Genomic DNA, 14,962 nt, shown 5'->3' with positions numbered 1-14,962 from the left:
ATCCTTAATCTCAGTAAACCAATAGCAGGAAAATTCCATTATTTTTTCGTGACTCTTCTTGATCTCTACTAGATTAGGAACTGTAATCATTTCAGGATACTTTGAAGTTGAAGAAAAGCAACTTTCTGTCTTAAATTCAGTCTCTGCTCAATTTATTTTTTTCAATGATGATTGAAATTATGTGAATGAGTTAAGTTAGACATTGTGAATAACTCATTGATTTTTCTGTTAAAGATAATGTTGTTTAATAAACTATAACATACTATTTTCAGATTCAGCCTTAAATTTTGTTAAACCAAATTAGTTATTAAAATCTAAATTTTACTTTGCTCATATATTTTATTTAATTTTGCTCTGACACTTTCATTTTATAAAGGAACCTACTTAATATATTTTTCAGGCTTATATTTTTCAGGAAGTACATTTTACTGTAGTTAACTTTTATTTGCATGCAGAATACCCTATTTGGGTGCGAAGGTCTCTTTCCAAAAGCAGCTATTTTCAACTTTGTCTTTGTTATCTCATTTTTCTACTGATCTAAGCATTCTGCTTAGAGTACTCTGTTTTTATGTTTGAAGTTTCTTATTGTCCTGGCTGGCATTGAGTTTAGAACATGACCTTTTGAAGGAGATGACTAGATGTTTAAATTGCTTAGCTGCTAGAATGTTAGCCGCTAGGTGCAGATTTCAAAGAACTGGCTGACTTCTTTTTTTTAAATTTCTTTATTGTTTTTCTATTACAGTTGTCCCACTTTTTCCCCCATTGCTCCTCCCTACCCTGCCCATCCCTTCTCCCACAATCAATTCCCACCCCATTGCCCATGTCCATGAGTCATTCATACTAGTTCCTTGACTAGATCCTTCTTACCCCTCTTCAGGAGGATTATAGTCAAAATTTTTCGTACCTCTAAATGGAGTAAGTCATTGACAAAAAGGATTTTATTTTTGAACACCTGCAATTCTTAAGAACCCTTCAGACATGGGTTCTTAAGCTTTTAATAGTAGCAGTAGAGTCACCTGAAATGCTTATTAAAATTTTGTTTTCTTGGTCCCCACTACCAGAGAATCTCATATTGTTGATGAGAAATTGGGGTCCAGAAATGAGCATATTTAAAAAACATCTCACACTTTGAGAAACATTGCTTTTAGATTGCAGTGGTTCCCAATCCTGGTGATGCATCTGAATCAATCTGCTATGGTTTAAAAAATATGTTGCTACCTGGTTCCATCTTATAACTATTTAATTAGAATCTCTGGGAATACAGCTCATTAACTTGCATTTTTAACAAATCCTTATACAGAAAACCACATCTCAGGATTCCATCTTTGAGATCTATGGCTTAGTCCAACTATGAGTTGCCTGAGGGCCTTGTACCTTTATGTTCCAGGATTTCCCAATATCTAATTTCTTGGTGAAATCTTAGAAAACTGTTTGTATTACTTCTCAGACATGTCCAGATGTTGACATTGTAGTGGCTAAAAAGCATTGCCAATTTTTTGACATTCTTTTTTAAATATATTTTTAATCCCCACCCGAGGATATGTTTATTAATTTGAGAGAGAGAGAGAGAGAGAGAGAGAGAGAGAGAGAGAGAGAGAGAGAGAGAAACATATATGTGAAAGAGAAACATCAATCAGCTGCCTTCTGTACATGCCCCGACCAGAGATTAAACCCACATCCCTTTGGTGTATGGGACAGCGCTTCAACCAGCTGAGTCACTGGCCAGGGTTTTATCTTTTTTTTTTTAACATCCTTCTAAATCAATACTAAGTAATTTAAGACATATGTACATATGTGTGTATGTTTGTATTATGGATCTCAATGGCTGTTTTCATTTTGGTATTAACAAAGTTAGGTAATAAATACGTTTTTGCTCTGTTAACTGTTAAAAGATAAAAAGGTTTTACACACTTTAAGATCTTAATTTCAAGACAAAATATTATTATATATGTGTGTTCTGATACTATTGGCTAGCATTGTTAATGTGATGTTTTAATATACCAACTAGTATTTAATATGAGTTCTGTGAAGTAAACTACTGGAAAATTTGGTATTAGTACTTAGTTATCGTAAACATTTTACTGAATTGTATATCTTGTGGATTCTTTACAATTGTGATCAGTGATGGATTTTGAATAAAGTAAGAAGCAGTTTATTCTTGGTGTTAGTGTTGTAATGGACAAGTTTCATGGAGTTATAGGGCTTATACAGTAGTTGAAGAATAGCTCTTTTTTCAAAAGGTTTAAGTAAATTGTTATTTAAATGCATTTTTTTTTTTAAGTTTAGATGTGTCTTGCTTATGTAATCAATGTTAATGGAAAATTTTGGTTACTAATCATTAATTGAAAGCTAAACACAGACAACTAACCATTTTTATTTATTTTTGCAAACTAAACTAGCTATTTCATCCTTATGAAAGTAGGATGAAAAGAGCGGAGTATGTTAAAGTCCAGAAAAGATGTGAGCACTTGTTTTATTATGTGCACTGGCTTACATTCTGTATGGATACATTATGGCCCTCAGAACTAGTGCATCCTCTTTACCAGTTGGTAAGGTTAGTTTGGAAGGTGCAGTGACTGTAGCTAAAGTTCTTAAAGTTTCTAGTGTTCAATGACAATTGTTTTAAGTTGCAGAAATTTTATTTAACTTCGTTAATTTTTCCCTACAGATTAGCTTCTTAAAGACATCAGATTTCCAAACTCACTCACTAGTCATCTTGAATCATTGCCACTAAAGTAAAATGGCTGTTGGGAACAAACTAATTTAACATCATATTATATTACTCTGGCAGTTAGATGTTAAGCATTTATTGCTTGTTTAGAACAAGGTCTGGTTTGATATTCAGATTCAGAGTTAACTAATACAGTTTCTTGTTCTTAAACAAGTTGAATTTCCGATGGGCTCTTGGAGAGCAAGAATAATTGTGTGTAATCCTGAGTAGGTGCCCCAGAGGAGCCCCAGGCCTGCCAACTGCTGCCGCCATGTGGCTTTCTATTCCGGGGAAGGGAAAGGGGAAGGAAGCGCAACCTGTAGATGAGTGTAATGAGGAGACCTTTTTACACACTGCTGCTATGAACAGTCATTTTCTGCTCGTAACAATGATAATAGTACTGGAAATAGATGTGATTTTATTTAACAGTCATTTTTTATTGCTGAATTTGGTTATTCTGTATTTTACTCTCAAATAGTGAAGTAAGAGATGTTCGCAACAGGACTGCTAAGTGTCACGGCAAGATTCTTATTCCTTAAAGGCTTCCCTTGGTGTAGAAGACACCATTCTTGGTATCTGCTGCCTAATTTATTTTTGCCTTGTTTGCCTTCTCATCCTTCATTGTTGTGCATATATCATGCATATGTTTTTACATTATAGTTTAATTATACATATATCTCCCCCAACCAGAATGTAATCTTCTGAGAGGAGTCTAAGACTTTTTTTGTAATTCCCCTTGGATCTTGGAACAGTGCTTTGCATATAATAGACATTCAGCAAGTTTTATTTAGTAATAACATTTACTGAGTTTCACCGCTTATGAAGGTACAATTTTTCTGAAGCCTGCTTAGCTTAAATAATGACAATCACTGTTTATTTTATTGATTTTCTTTCATGCTTTACAGATTTAATTAAATATTTACTTTAGCTCTTGTAAATTAATTCAAAGATTGACTATACATGCTCATGTATGTTGCTAGTTGGTAAGGTTCGATCTACTTGAATTGAGGTTATTATGTACTAATCAGTAGAGAAATACTGTTATCACTCAATTAAAAACTAAATACATATTCTGATCACAAATGTAATTATGAAATTAAAAATGTATTGTGTTGAATATACAAGTAATGCAAAATTAATTGATATTTTTATTGCACTGAATTGTAAAACCTGGATTGGTAGGTGATAATACCACAAATTAAATAAATAAAAATTTGAGAGATTTCAAAGCTTAGATGTTGAGGCAGTTAAAAATATTGCCATGATAGTTTGGGTAACAGAAAGAAGTCATCTTGTTGACTTAGAATTGTACTGTTTATGATAAATCTTTTGATAAATCTAAGACTCTAGTGATATTTGGTAAGCATGGTTATTATCTAGCTAATCATATCTTGGAAGAGTACCTTCCTCACAGTTTTTAAACTGATTCTGAATTTTTACTCTTCTAATAATTTACATGGAAATTATTAACAACTACACATCTTTGGAATTTTCCTGGTATGAGGAATGAGGAGAATCTTTCTTTTAAAGTATATGTTTGAAATATAACCTTTCAACTATTTTACTTCTTACACTTTAATTTTTTTTTTAAATGATGACTGGTTGAATGAATTTTATACCAAGATATGGACACTATGTTGTCCTAACTTAATCTTTCTTTTTAAGACAAACTTTTCTTTATTTCTCTTTTCTTTTTTTTCTTTTCCTTCCTTCCTTCCTTCCTTCTCTTCCTTCCTTCCTTCCTTCCTTCCTTCCTTCCTTCCTTCCTTCCTTTCTTTCTTTCTTTCTTCTTTCTTTCTTTCCCTCTTTCTTTCTTTCTTTCCCTCTTTCTCTCATTCGTTCATCCGTTCTATTTCTTTTGGTATTGGTAATGTGTGGTGCTTTTCTACACATTCTTAACACAGATAAGAATAGGGTTATATCATAGAATTAGACCAAGCTAACTGGCCAATCTATAGATTAAATTTAGCACCCAATTTCAGGTCCCTTACCCAAAGGGTCTTCACAATGAAGTGAGTATAGGAAGAAAATATGACTTCTAATTTTTTAATACATGTGTATTTTTGTTTTTATTTCATACATACAAATTTATATTTTGTCTGTTTTGTAATATATCATATTAGTAATATAGTATATATCCCAAGTATAAATAAATAACTACACATGTTACTGCATGCTTACATATTCACCATGGGATTACTTAAACAAAATAACTTGAAGGCCACAGTCCTGACAAAGTAGTTAATCACAGAGAGTGGACACTAAGCGGAGAACATGTGATCTTTTGAAAGTAAGAGGCAGAGGTTTAGTGATTTAAAATATAGTAAAAGTTTGTAAATATAGATTAGAATATTGTACAGATCAAGAGGCTCATTTATAGATTCTTTTTTTTAAATTATAGTTTATTTTTTATGCTATTATAGTTCTTCCAAATTTTCCCCCTACTCTCCAGGCAAGCCCCACACTGTTGTCCATGTCCATGGGTACTACATATATGTTCTTGGGCTGCTCCATTCCCTGTGCTATACTTTACTTCTCCCTGACTTTTCTTAACTACCTATTTATACTTCTTAATTCCTTCGTTTTTTCACCCATTCCCCTGACTCATCCCATCTGGCAACCATCAAAATGTTCTCCATATCTATGATTCTGTTTGTTTTGCTTAGTTGTTGTTTTTTTTTAGATTCAATTGTTGATGGATATGTATTGTCATTTTATTGTTCATATTTTTTATCTTTGTCTTCTTAAAGAAGACTCTTTAAAATTTCATATAATTATGATTTGGTTATGATGAACTCCTTTAGCTTTTACTTGTCTGGGAAGCTCTTATCTGTCCTTTGATTCTAAATGATAGCTTTGTTGGGTAAAGTCATCTTGGCTGTAGGCCCTTGCTTTTCATTACTTTGAATATTTCTTGCCAATCCCTTCTAGCCTGCAGTTTCTTTTGAAAAATCAGCTGACAATCTTATGGGTGCTCCCTTGTAGTTAACTAACTACTTTTCTCTTGCTGCCTTTAAGATTCTCTCTTTGTATTTAAGCTTTGGAATTTTAATTATGATGTGTCTTGAAGTGGGCCTGTTTGGATCCATCTTGCTTGAGATTCGCTGTGCTTCCTAGACTTATATGTCTATTTCCTTCATCAAGTTAGGGAAGTTTTCTTTCATTATTTTTTCCAAACAGATTTCCAATTTCTTGTTCTTCTCCTTTTGGCACCCCTTGATGTGAATGTTGGTATGCTTAAAGTTGCCCTACAGGCTTCTTACACTGTCATTTTTAAAAATTCTTTTTCCTTATTGCTGTTCTGTTTGGTTGTTTTTTTCTTCCTTATGTTCCATATCACCAAATTGATTCTCAGCATCATCTTTTCTACTGTTGATTCCTTATAAATTGCTCTTTATTTCAATTGGTGTGTCCTTCATTTGTGACTTTTTTTGTAATTAACTCCTTAAAAAACATAAAGAATGGTCCCTATTTTTTACTTACCAAGTTAGAAGGAGTTTTAATAGCTATAAGTGTACTACATCAGCAGTCCCCAACCTTTCTGGCACCAGGGACCTGTTTCGTGGAAGGGGGGATAAGGGGAGTGGAGGGTAGGAGATGGAGGCAGAGCTCAGGCGAGCTTTGCTTGGGCCTGGTTCCAACCAGGCCCTGGATGGTACTGGTCCATGGCCGGGCGGTTGGGGACCCCTGCACTACATACAGCTTTTTAAATAGTTGGGAGCATTTTAACTTTTTAGGCACAAGTTTTCACATATAATAGCTTTTTATTTTATGGTTATTGCTGGCCTTTATGTAGGCTTTTTTTTTTTAGTGGTGAACTGCTATAAAGGTCTCTTTTCCAAGGGATAAACTGTTTCTGTCTTTTGTTTCTTCCTGGTGGAGGGCATGTACAATTAGCTTTTACATTTTTTTTTAAGCAAATCGTTATAAATCATGTTTTGAGCAACATGTTAAGTTTTTGTTTCTCAAAGTTGCTAAAATTTGTAGCTATTGCTTTTATGTCCAAAAAAGGTGTTTAGAAGGATTAATAGAAATAACTTCTAGTAGTAGAACTAAAAATAGTCTACATATTTTCCAAATTACTTATGGTGGGAGAAAGAGGTAAAAAGAAAGAAGAAACAAAAAGTAAAACATAGAAAACAAGTAGCAAGGAAGCATTACAATCTAAGAAGAAAAAAATTACATGATACATCAAATCAGAACTGTTACAACTTTAAACATAAGTGAGATAAACTTACCTTTTACAAGAAGAAGGCTTACTACAGAGGTTTTCAAAAGGCCTAATTATATCCTGTATACAACAGACACACATAAACAAAATGATTCAAAGAAATAGAAAATGAAAGAATAGGCATGCCAGGCAAATTATAATAGAAAGAAAGCCAAAGGGTGTCATAATGTTTAATTTGAGAATTTAAGAGTAAAAAGTAATGAATGGGACAGATTAAAATGGTGAAGCATAAGCCATAGTGTTGATGTCTTATATTAATATGAGTCAAATTATACAGAACTAAAATATAAATGATAAAAATTGTAAGAAATAAAGGAAATTGTTAGATCGCAATAGTAGTTTAGAAATTATAGAATACTTTTCTACATCTGTGACAGATCAAACTGATAATTACATTATTCCTATATTCTGTATTTTTATTTTAGTTGATGACAAAGAACTGTCTGTTCTGAAAACAGAAAATATGTCTTCTCCAAGACTCATGAAATGTTTATAAAAGTTTACCATGTTTCTGGTCACAAAGAAAATTACAGGTAATTCCAAAGAGTAGAAATAGGCTATCCTAGATTTTCTGCCTTTGGCGAAATAAAATTAGAGCTAAGTAGTCAAGATAGGGAGGAAATTTAGTGATTTTCAGATCTTTTCTAAAGAAGAAGTTATAACTATAGTGTAAGAAATATAAAAGTATGATAATATTAGAGTATACTGCATTTTACTTTGTTTACTGACTTTAAAAAAAACAACTATTCTGTTTTTAGGAAGATAATTAAAGGACAGCATTCTGTAACATGTTTCCTGGGCCTCTGTAATGTGCAAGGCATTTTGTCTGATGTGAGATAGAACTCTGAATGAGACTGTGAGCATTGGATTTTGTAATCCACTGGATTTTATTATATAATGCAAATTAGAGTAAATTATTTGGAATGTATACATGAAAAATCCTCTATAGTTTAGTTCAGTATGGTCATTTTAATTTTCAGCAGTTTCCTATGGTACCCATATGGAGAGGAGAAGTAGATTGTCATAGTGTTTTGATTGAACTATGTAGAATGTCTGGAGATCTTGATTCCTTTTTATCTCTCTCACCTGTTTGTTCTGTTTCATCAGATAATTCACTTTTATCCGTCTGCACTTCAAATTCTTCATCCATAAAAAGGAGGTTGAATTGAAGTATAGTGTCATTATACATGTTATTTTTATGTTAGCTGTGAATAAATTCATTAAGTATTGTGCATCAACTCCTTTTCAGTTTGTAAGGACTAAACTTATGTTTTGGTGGGCGAGAACATATCTTAAATAAGAGTTTGTCAAGTTAACAGGGAAGGAGAGAGTTCTAAGCTCAGGAAATAAAGTGCAGAGGCAGAGAAGGACATGTTTTACATTTGCAAAACCGCAGTTAGTTTGTGTGGCACTTAGTAGTTAGCAAGGGCGTATGGAGAAGTAGCAACACATTAAACAACGGGTGTGTGAGAGCCAAATTGTGAAAAATACAGGCTTTAAGTGAAAGAATGCATAACGATGGAAATGTTTTTTAGCTGTGGAAGGAGGTGGCACTGCGGGATTTAGTTGAGAAGGATGCAGAGATAGCGGTTAGGAGAGTGGCAGCCCAGGTGAGACATGATAGTCTCATCAAGGAGTGGCAGCGGAGACGATAAGTAGCTGGTGGAGCAGGTCTCTAAAATGACGGACTGCATGGGGTCTGTGTCTGTCCTGGAAGTGTACATCAGATTGAATATGGGAATTTACTTTGGAGAGGGTCTTTAAGTTCCATCAGATGAGACAAGGGGGCTCTTAGGATAAACATATATGTTTAGGGAAAATTGATAGGATGACATTCCACAAACTATGAGGTTTAAATAATTGTAAATCTTACTTATTTGTTAGTGACTAATCTAATTTCTTTTTCATTTTTTATAGCGGACAGGCCAAAATCCCAGCAAGTTCGAACGTCTAGTACAATAAGGCGAACCTCTTCTTTGGATACGATAACAGGACCTTATCTCACAGGACAGTGGCCACGAGACCCTCATGTGCATTACCCTTCATGCATGAAAGATAAAGCTACTCAGGTAAAGTAAGCAAATCAACAGTTTTACTACCCTGCAGTTATTCTGTTTTAATCACAGTAAAGAAAATGTAGTTTAATCAAATATTCCCAAATTTGAAATATAATCTATTTAACCAAGAAAGAAAGCCATTTCTTTTAATATACTTTAGACTAATTGTTTTTTTGTCATCTGCATCTTTTAAGTTTTTAAATTATTTAATATTTAATAAATAATGTATCAGTCTATATTACACAGTTTTTTTGATATACACTTTTAAGAATTTTCGAGAGAAATTAATATAATGACTAGTAACTATATTAAAATTATAAGTAATTTTTGAAGAAAAGTTTGCACAGTCTTGGAAGTCATTCACAGGGTATTAACATGTGATAAGGAAGTTTATGTTAGAGGTGTTTTGGGTGTTTTTCTTTTCTGGTTAAAAATGATGCATTTAAATGTGAGAGAATTCAAAGGAATGAGAACATTATGCTTTGTAGGTCAGGAAAATAGAAGGATTAGAATTTCATGTCTGAAGAAAGAGGGAAGAGAAGGAGGGGGGATATTTTGGACGTGATCTATGAGAATCTTCTCAACTTTTCTAATTTTCCAAGACAAGCTTGAAACCATGAAATTAGCTCCTTTATCATCCATCTTATCAATTCTGCCTTTGTGATATTTTATGCCACCCCTAGGCTTTTGCTTTTTATTCTTAGTTTTGTGAGCAAAAGGATCTGTTTGATATGGTGGGCAGTGGGACTCTCAAGTAGAAGTAACTGGCACAATTTAGAGATGTGGGGCTAGGCACTTAGAAATGCACACAGGTAATTCAAAATCATCTTTTTGGAGGAGTTGGTGTAGAGTGTAAAGAAAGAAAGTCAAAGGACCAAGGACTTAGTTTTTGGAAATGCATACAAGGGAAAGAGAGAAAACTAATGTATTCACCTGGAAGCAGTAGGAAGAGGAGGAGGAGGTTAACAATACTGACTATGTACCATGTGCTCTCTGCTTTATATCCTGTGTTTCATTTGATTCTCACAAGAACATTGTAAGACTGCACAGATGGGGAAGCAGAAGCTTAAGGAAGTAAAGAGACTTATGTAGGCTCATAAAGCTAGAAAGTGTTGGAACAAGATTTCTAAAACAGGTTAATTTGTTGACCAATCCGAGCTCCAATTATTTGCTGCTGTTAGGATGCTTGTGTCCCCTAGTAGAATGACTGGCACTGCATTTAAAAATGGCAGTTTTTCTTTTTAGATTAAGAAAAAAACCCTACCTTTTATTGAATATGCTTTATGCTGACACTATCCAGAAACATTATCTATTCATCCTTCACAAAAGCTCTGAGAAAGAAGCAGCCAGAGAAAGAGCACAATCTAAGAGAAAGGAATTTTTTTTTAACTGTACCAGATGCTGAAGAGAGGTCATGGAAAACAAGGACTGGATTTAGGGATCAGGGGCACATTGTCTTGGAGAGTATAGTATTGATGATATGGTAGAGGAGGAAACTCAGATATTTCAGGATTAAGAAGAGAGTGATATGGAGATAGACTGGAAAGGCTCGGAGCAGGTTTAAACATGTTTGTTTTTTTGTGATGGGGTTAATGTAACTGAATTTATGATAATGTTATATGACTAAATATGCTATTTGAAAGTGTATATGGCAATACACATGAGGTTATTAATAAATGTAGATAGGCTCATATATAATATTTGCAGGGTTTGGAGCAAATATAAATGAAGACCCACATACTATATAAGTTAAACTAACAAACTGTTACATAAAATATATTTATCCTTCTAATTTGACAAATAAGTTTTCCTTTGGATCTTGAAATCCAAGTTTGAGCTAAGAATTTTTAGATTCCTTAGAGTTACATGCCAGAATGTGTCTACATAGGCTGAACTCACCCCACCATCTGAACCTAAACTCATATCTTTCTCTATACCCCCACACCATTCTGTACCCCGAGGGGTAGCTTTTCACATATGTTTGAACCCCCCGGTCCTCACATTCATTTTCATCCTCATTCTCTCAGGAAATGAGTCCCAGGGAGTAGGTCCCTGCAAACCTTGGAAACCAGCTTGCTGCTGTTTGGCCAAGGAGTTGCTGGGTCTGGATTACCCAGAGCATAGTCTGTGGCAGGCATGCGCTCATGGTGTGCATCTCTTTGGTCCCAAAGTCTGTTCACCCCCGGGAGAGGGGCAGTGCTAGGAGAGGGGCAGAGCTAGGAGAGGGGCAGTGCTCTTCCCTTTAGAGCTTGAGGCTCAGAGTGGGGGCTTTTCTTGCCAGTTTCTGCATGTAGGTCCTTTTTGAAACCAAACATTGAAAGGAAGACAAAATATAGGCCTTATTTTACAGGTGAGATACTGAAGCTTTGAGAATTTAAGTAATTTGTAATGTTCATGTAGCTAATTGATATGAAGAGATTTCAACCCACAGTTGGTTGATGACAGTGCTTTTTTTTTTCACCTCCAGTTCCCCACTGCCTCTCATAGTAACCCCTGAAGCACACAGCACTTCACCTCATGCTTGCCTCACAAGCATAAGGAATGGGTTTGGCCCCGAGTATTTTTAAGTTTGATGGTACAAGAGATGAACATATTATTGTCATATTTATCCCTTCTGGATTAGCTCTTGAAATCTTGGGGAGGGAAGTAGAAGTTTTTGTTTATTTAGCAGGAGTTAGTTGGGGGTAGGTAGTACAGTCACCTTGCCTCAGATATTAAATACCTAGACCAGCGGTTCTCAACCTCTTGATAGCGACCCCTTTGGGGGTCGAACGACCCTTTCACAGGGGTCACCTAAGACCCTCAAAAAACACATATATAATTACATATTGTTTTTGTGATTAATCACTATGCTTTAGTTATGGTTGGGGGTCACCACAACATGAGGAACTATATTAAAGGGTCTCGGCATTAGGAAGGTTGAGAACCACTGACCTAGACTATTATCAAAAAGACAAGAAGTTTTGCTGAGGATGTGGATAAAAGGGAACCCTAGTGCACTGTTGGGAATGAAAATTGCTACAGCCACTATGGGAAATGGTATGGAGGTTCCTCAAAAAATTTAAAAAGAACTATAATATGATCTAGCAATTCTACTTCTGCGTATTTATCTGCAGAAAATGAAAACACAAACTCAAAAAGATATATGCACCCCCATGTTCATTGCATCATTATTTATAATAGCCAAGATATGGAAATAACCTAGGTATCTATCAACAGGTGACTGAATGAAGAAATGTCATATATCACACAATGGAATATTATTTATTTATAAGAAGAATAAAATTTTGTTATTTGCAAAAACATGAATGGACCTTCAGGGCATGATGCTAAGTGAAATAATTCAGACAGAGAAAGACAAATACCATATGATCTCCCTTGTATATGCAATCTAAATCAAATCAAAAGAAAAAAAAAACACCAAGATAATACAGAGAAGAGATGGGTGGTTCCTAGAAATGGGAGCTAAGGAGTGGGTGAAATGTGTCAAAAGTACAGACTTTCAGTTAAGACATCTCTAAGTCTAAGGGATGTACAGTGTATAGCATGGAAACTATTTAATAATTCTGTGCCACATATTTGAAAGTTGCTAAGGGCAAATCTTAAATTTTCATCTCAAAAAAATCTATAATTATGTATGATGACGGATATTAACTAAACTTATTGTACTGATCACTTCATAGTCTATGTAATACAAGTCATTATCTTGTACACCTGTAATTGATTTAATGTATTTCTATTTACCTCAGTTAAAAAGAAAGCCATTGTATTCACTCTGACAAACACACAAGCTTATTTTAGTAATCATTTTTGCTTGATTTTTAAAATCAAGAGTGGTTCTTTATAGGCCAAGTGTCATTTCATCATTGAAATGATATGTTGTTTTGACTCATAACCTCTAACATGGTGAATTTCTTTAATAGATTACTTAATAATTGGTTATGATTACATTTATGGAATAAATGCTACTGGTTTATGGAGTTCTTTTTTAAATATGAAATTTAAAATTAGTAAAATGAAGTGTTAACATTTACTTGTTTCAGTATTCAGAAATGAGGTCTGAAGTTTTTTCTTTTTTCTAATGTAATCCTTAGATTGGTGTTGTACTTGCTTCATAAAGTGATTTTGCAAGATTTCCTTCCTCTCTACAATGTCATGGTGTAAAAATTATCTCAGTTGTCTGTTACTTGGGTCTAAAAGAATTTTACCTATGAAGTTGACTAGACTTGTATGTTTTGGGATTGTAGCTATTTAGTAAATCTCAATTTCTTCCATGGCTCTTTATCTCTTTTAGTTTCTATTTATTTCTTTGAAATTTTTTATTTATTTTGCTAAAATATAATTCATTTCATCCAGATTTTCAAGTGTATTCGCATAGAGTTTCACAAACTACTCTTACATATTTCTTGTATATCTATAGTTTTTTTCTCATTTTAATATTGCACATTTGTGTTTTAAGTGATTTCATTTTTTAGGTTATATAGTATTTTAATATTTTTAAGGTGCTTAACTGATTTTTCTATTTTTGTTTTCTAATTCATTGCCCTCCGACTTCGTTCTATCATTGCCTTTCTTCTGTCTTCCTGGAGAGTCTATATTGTTCTTTTTCTAAATTCTGGAGATGAATGCTCAATTTTATTTCTTATTTAGTAATATATGCCAAGACTTATCCTCTGAGCTCAGCTTTGGCTAGTGTATAATGTTCCCATTATTTATATTTTTAGTTGTTATGCAATTTTAGTTTTTAATCCTGTTTAGCATATGAGAGCTTTTTGTTTTGTTTTTCATTTCGAAGTGGTCAGAGTTGCTTTTCCTAGGAATAGTTTAATTTCTACTTTTATTGTATTATAATTAGAGTGTAGAACTATCGTCGTCGTCGTTGTCGTCGTCGTCGGCAGCCGTCCGTCTCGAGAGACGATGGTGTAGCTTCTTAAGAGTCTATCTGCACCGCCGAGAATGGTTGTGCAGTCCAACTCGGGAGTGACACGGTATCTGTCTCCTCCCGTGTTGAATCGACATCTTGCGATGACGCTGGAGTGTCCTCTCCAGTGAAGCTGAAGCTACAGAGCCTGGGCAGGGTGATATGGAGGGTCTGCTGTTGCCCATGCAGCAGACCCCCCCTCTCTTCGCAGCTGAGGGATCCAAGGGAAAGACGGAGTCAATACAGCTTGGCTTCAGGTGCGCCGCAGGAGTTGCCGGTGTTGACTACAACGTGAAACCGCCTTAGGGACTCCGGCTCCGGATTTTCAGTCGGGGTTTACTCCCTTAGCCTTTCCCCTGAAGAGGTATGCCGCAAGGCAGCGGAGGTTTTTTGGAGTCAGAGTTTTCCTTCTCTGATGTGCCCTGACTGGAAGATCGAACCAGCGACACTTAGCTCGCAGGCCGACGCTCAATCCACTGAGCCAAACCAGCCAGGGAGTGTAGAACTATAGATCTTTAGAAACTTCATTGAAATATGTTATAGACTGATATATGATTCATTTTTTAATGCTCTGTTTTTGAAAATAGGGTGCAGTCTTTTAGATATAGAATTAATTATATTAATTTGATCTTATTATATTATTCAGTTTCTTTTTTTTTTTTTTCCCTTATATATCTGTATCTTACTTTTGCTATGAATAATCATGACTGGGCAATATTATGGCAAAATTATAGCTCTCTACGTGCAAATGTCTATCAGTGATACTTCCTGGATACACTCTGACTTTTTTTGTGTGTGTAATTTTTTTCATTACCATTTAGACCCCTTAAACCCCCTACGCCCCACCCCCAGCAATCAATGCACTTTTGTCCTTGTCCATGAGTCCATTTTCCTTTTTGCTCAATCCCTCCACCCCCTACCCTCCCCAAACCTTAGCTGTCATCCTCTATCGATGAGTCTCTCTATTTTGCTTGTTAGTTCAGTTTGTTCATTAGATTCCACATATGAGTGAAACCATATGGTATTTGTCTTTCTCTGACTGG

General features: G+C 34.7%; 1 protein-coding gene across 3 annotated transcripts in view; it reads left to right on the top strand.

Moving 5' to 3' along the window:
- GLCCI1 (glucocorticoid induced 1) overlaps positions 1-14,962 on the top strand; it is an 82,007-nt gene that overhangs the window by 23,537 nt on the left and 43,508 nt on the right. For all 3 annotated transcript variants that reach the window (XM_090287193.1, XM_090287192.1, XM_090287194.1), the window contains exon 2: positions 8,859-9,010. In XM_090287193.1, the coding sequence (XP_090143319.1) occupies positions 8,859-9,010 (152 nt within the window). The remainder of the gene's footprint in view (positions 1-8,858; positions 9,011-14,962) is intronic.

This window comes from Furipterus horrens, unplaced genomic scaffold, assembly GCF_987537825.1.
Source record: "Furipterus horrens unplaced genomic scaffold, mFurHor1.1.pri manual_scaffold_9, whole genome shotgun sequence".
In the NCBI taxonomy this organism is placed as follows: domain Eukaryota; kingdom Metazoa; phylum Chordata; class Mammalia; order Chiroptera; family Furipteridae; genus Furipterus; species Furipterus horrens.
This window is presented reverse-complemented; position numbering and strand designations above follow the sequence as displayed.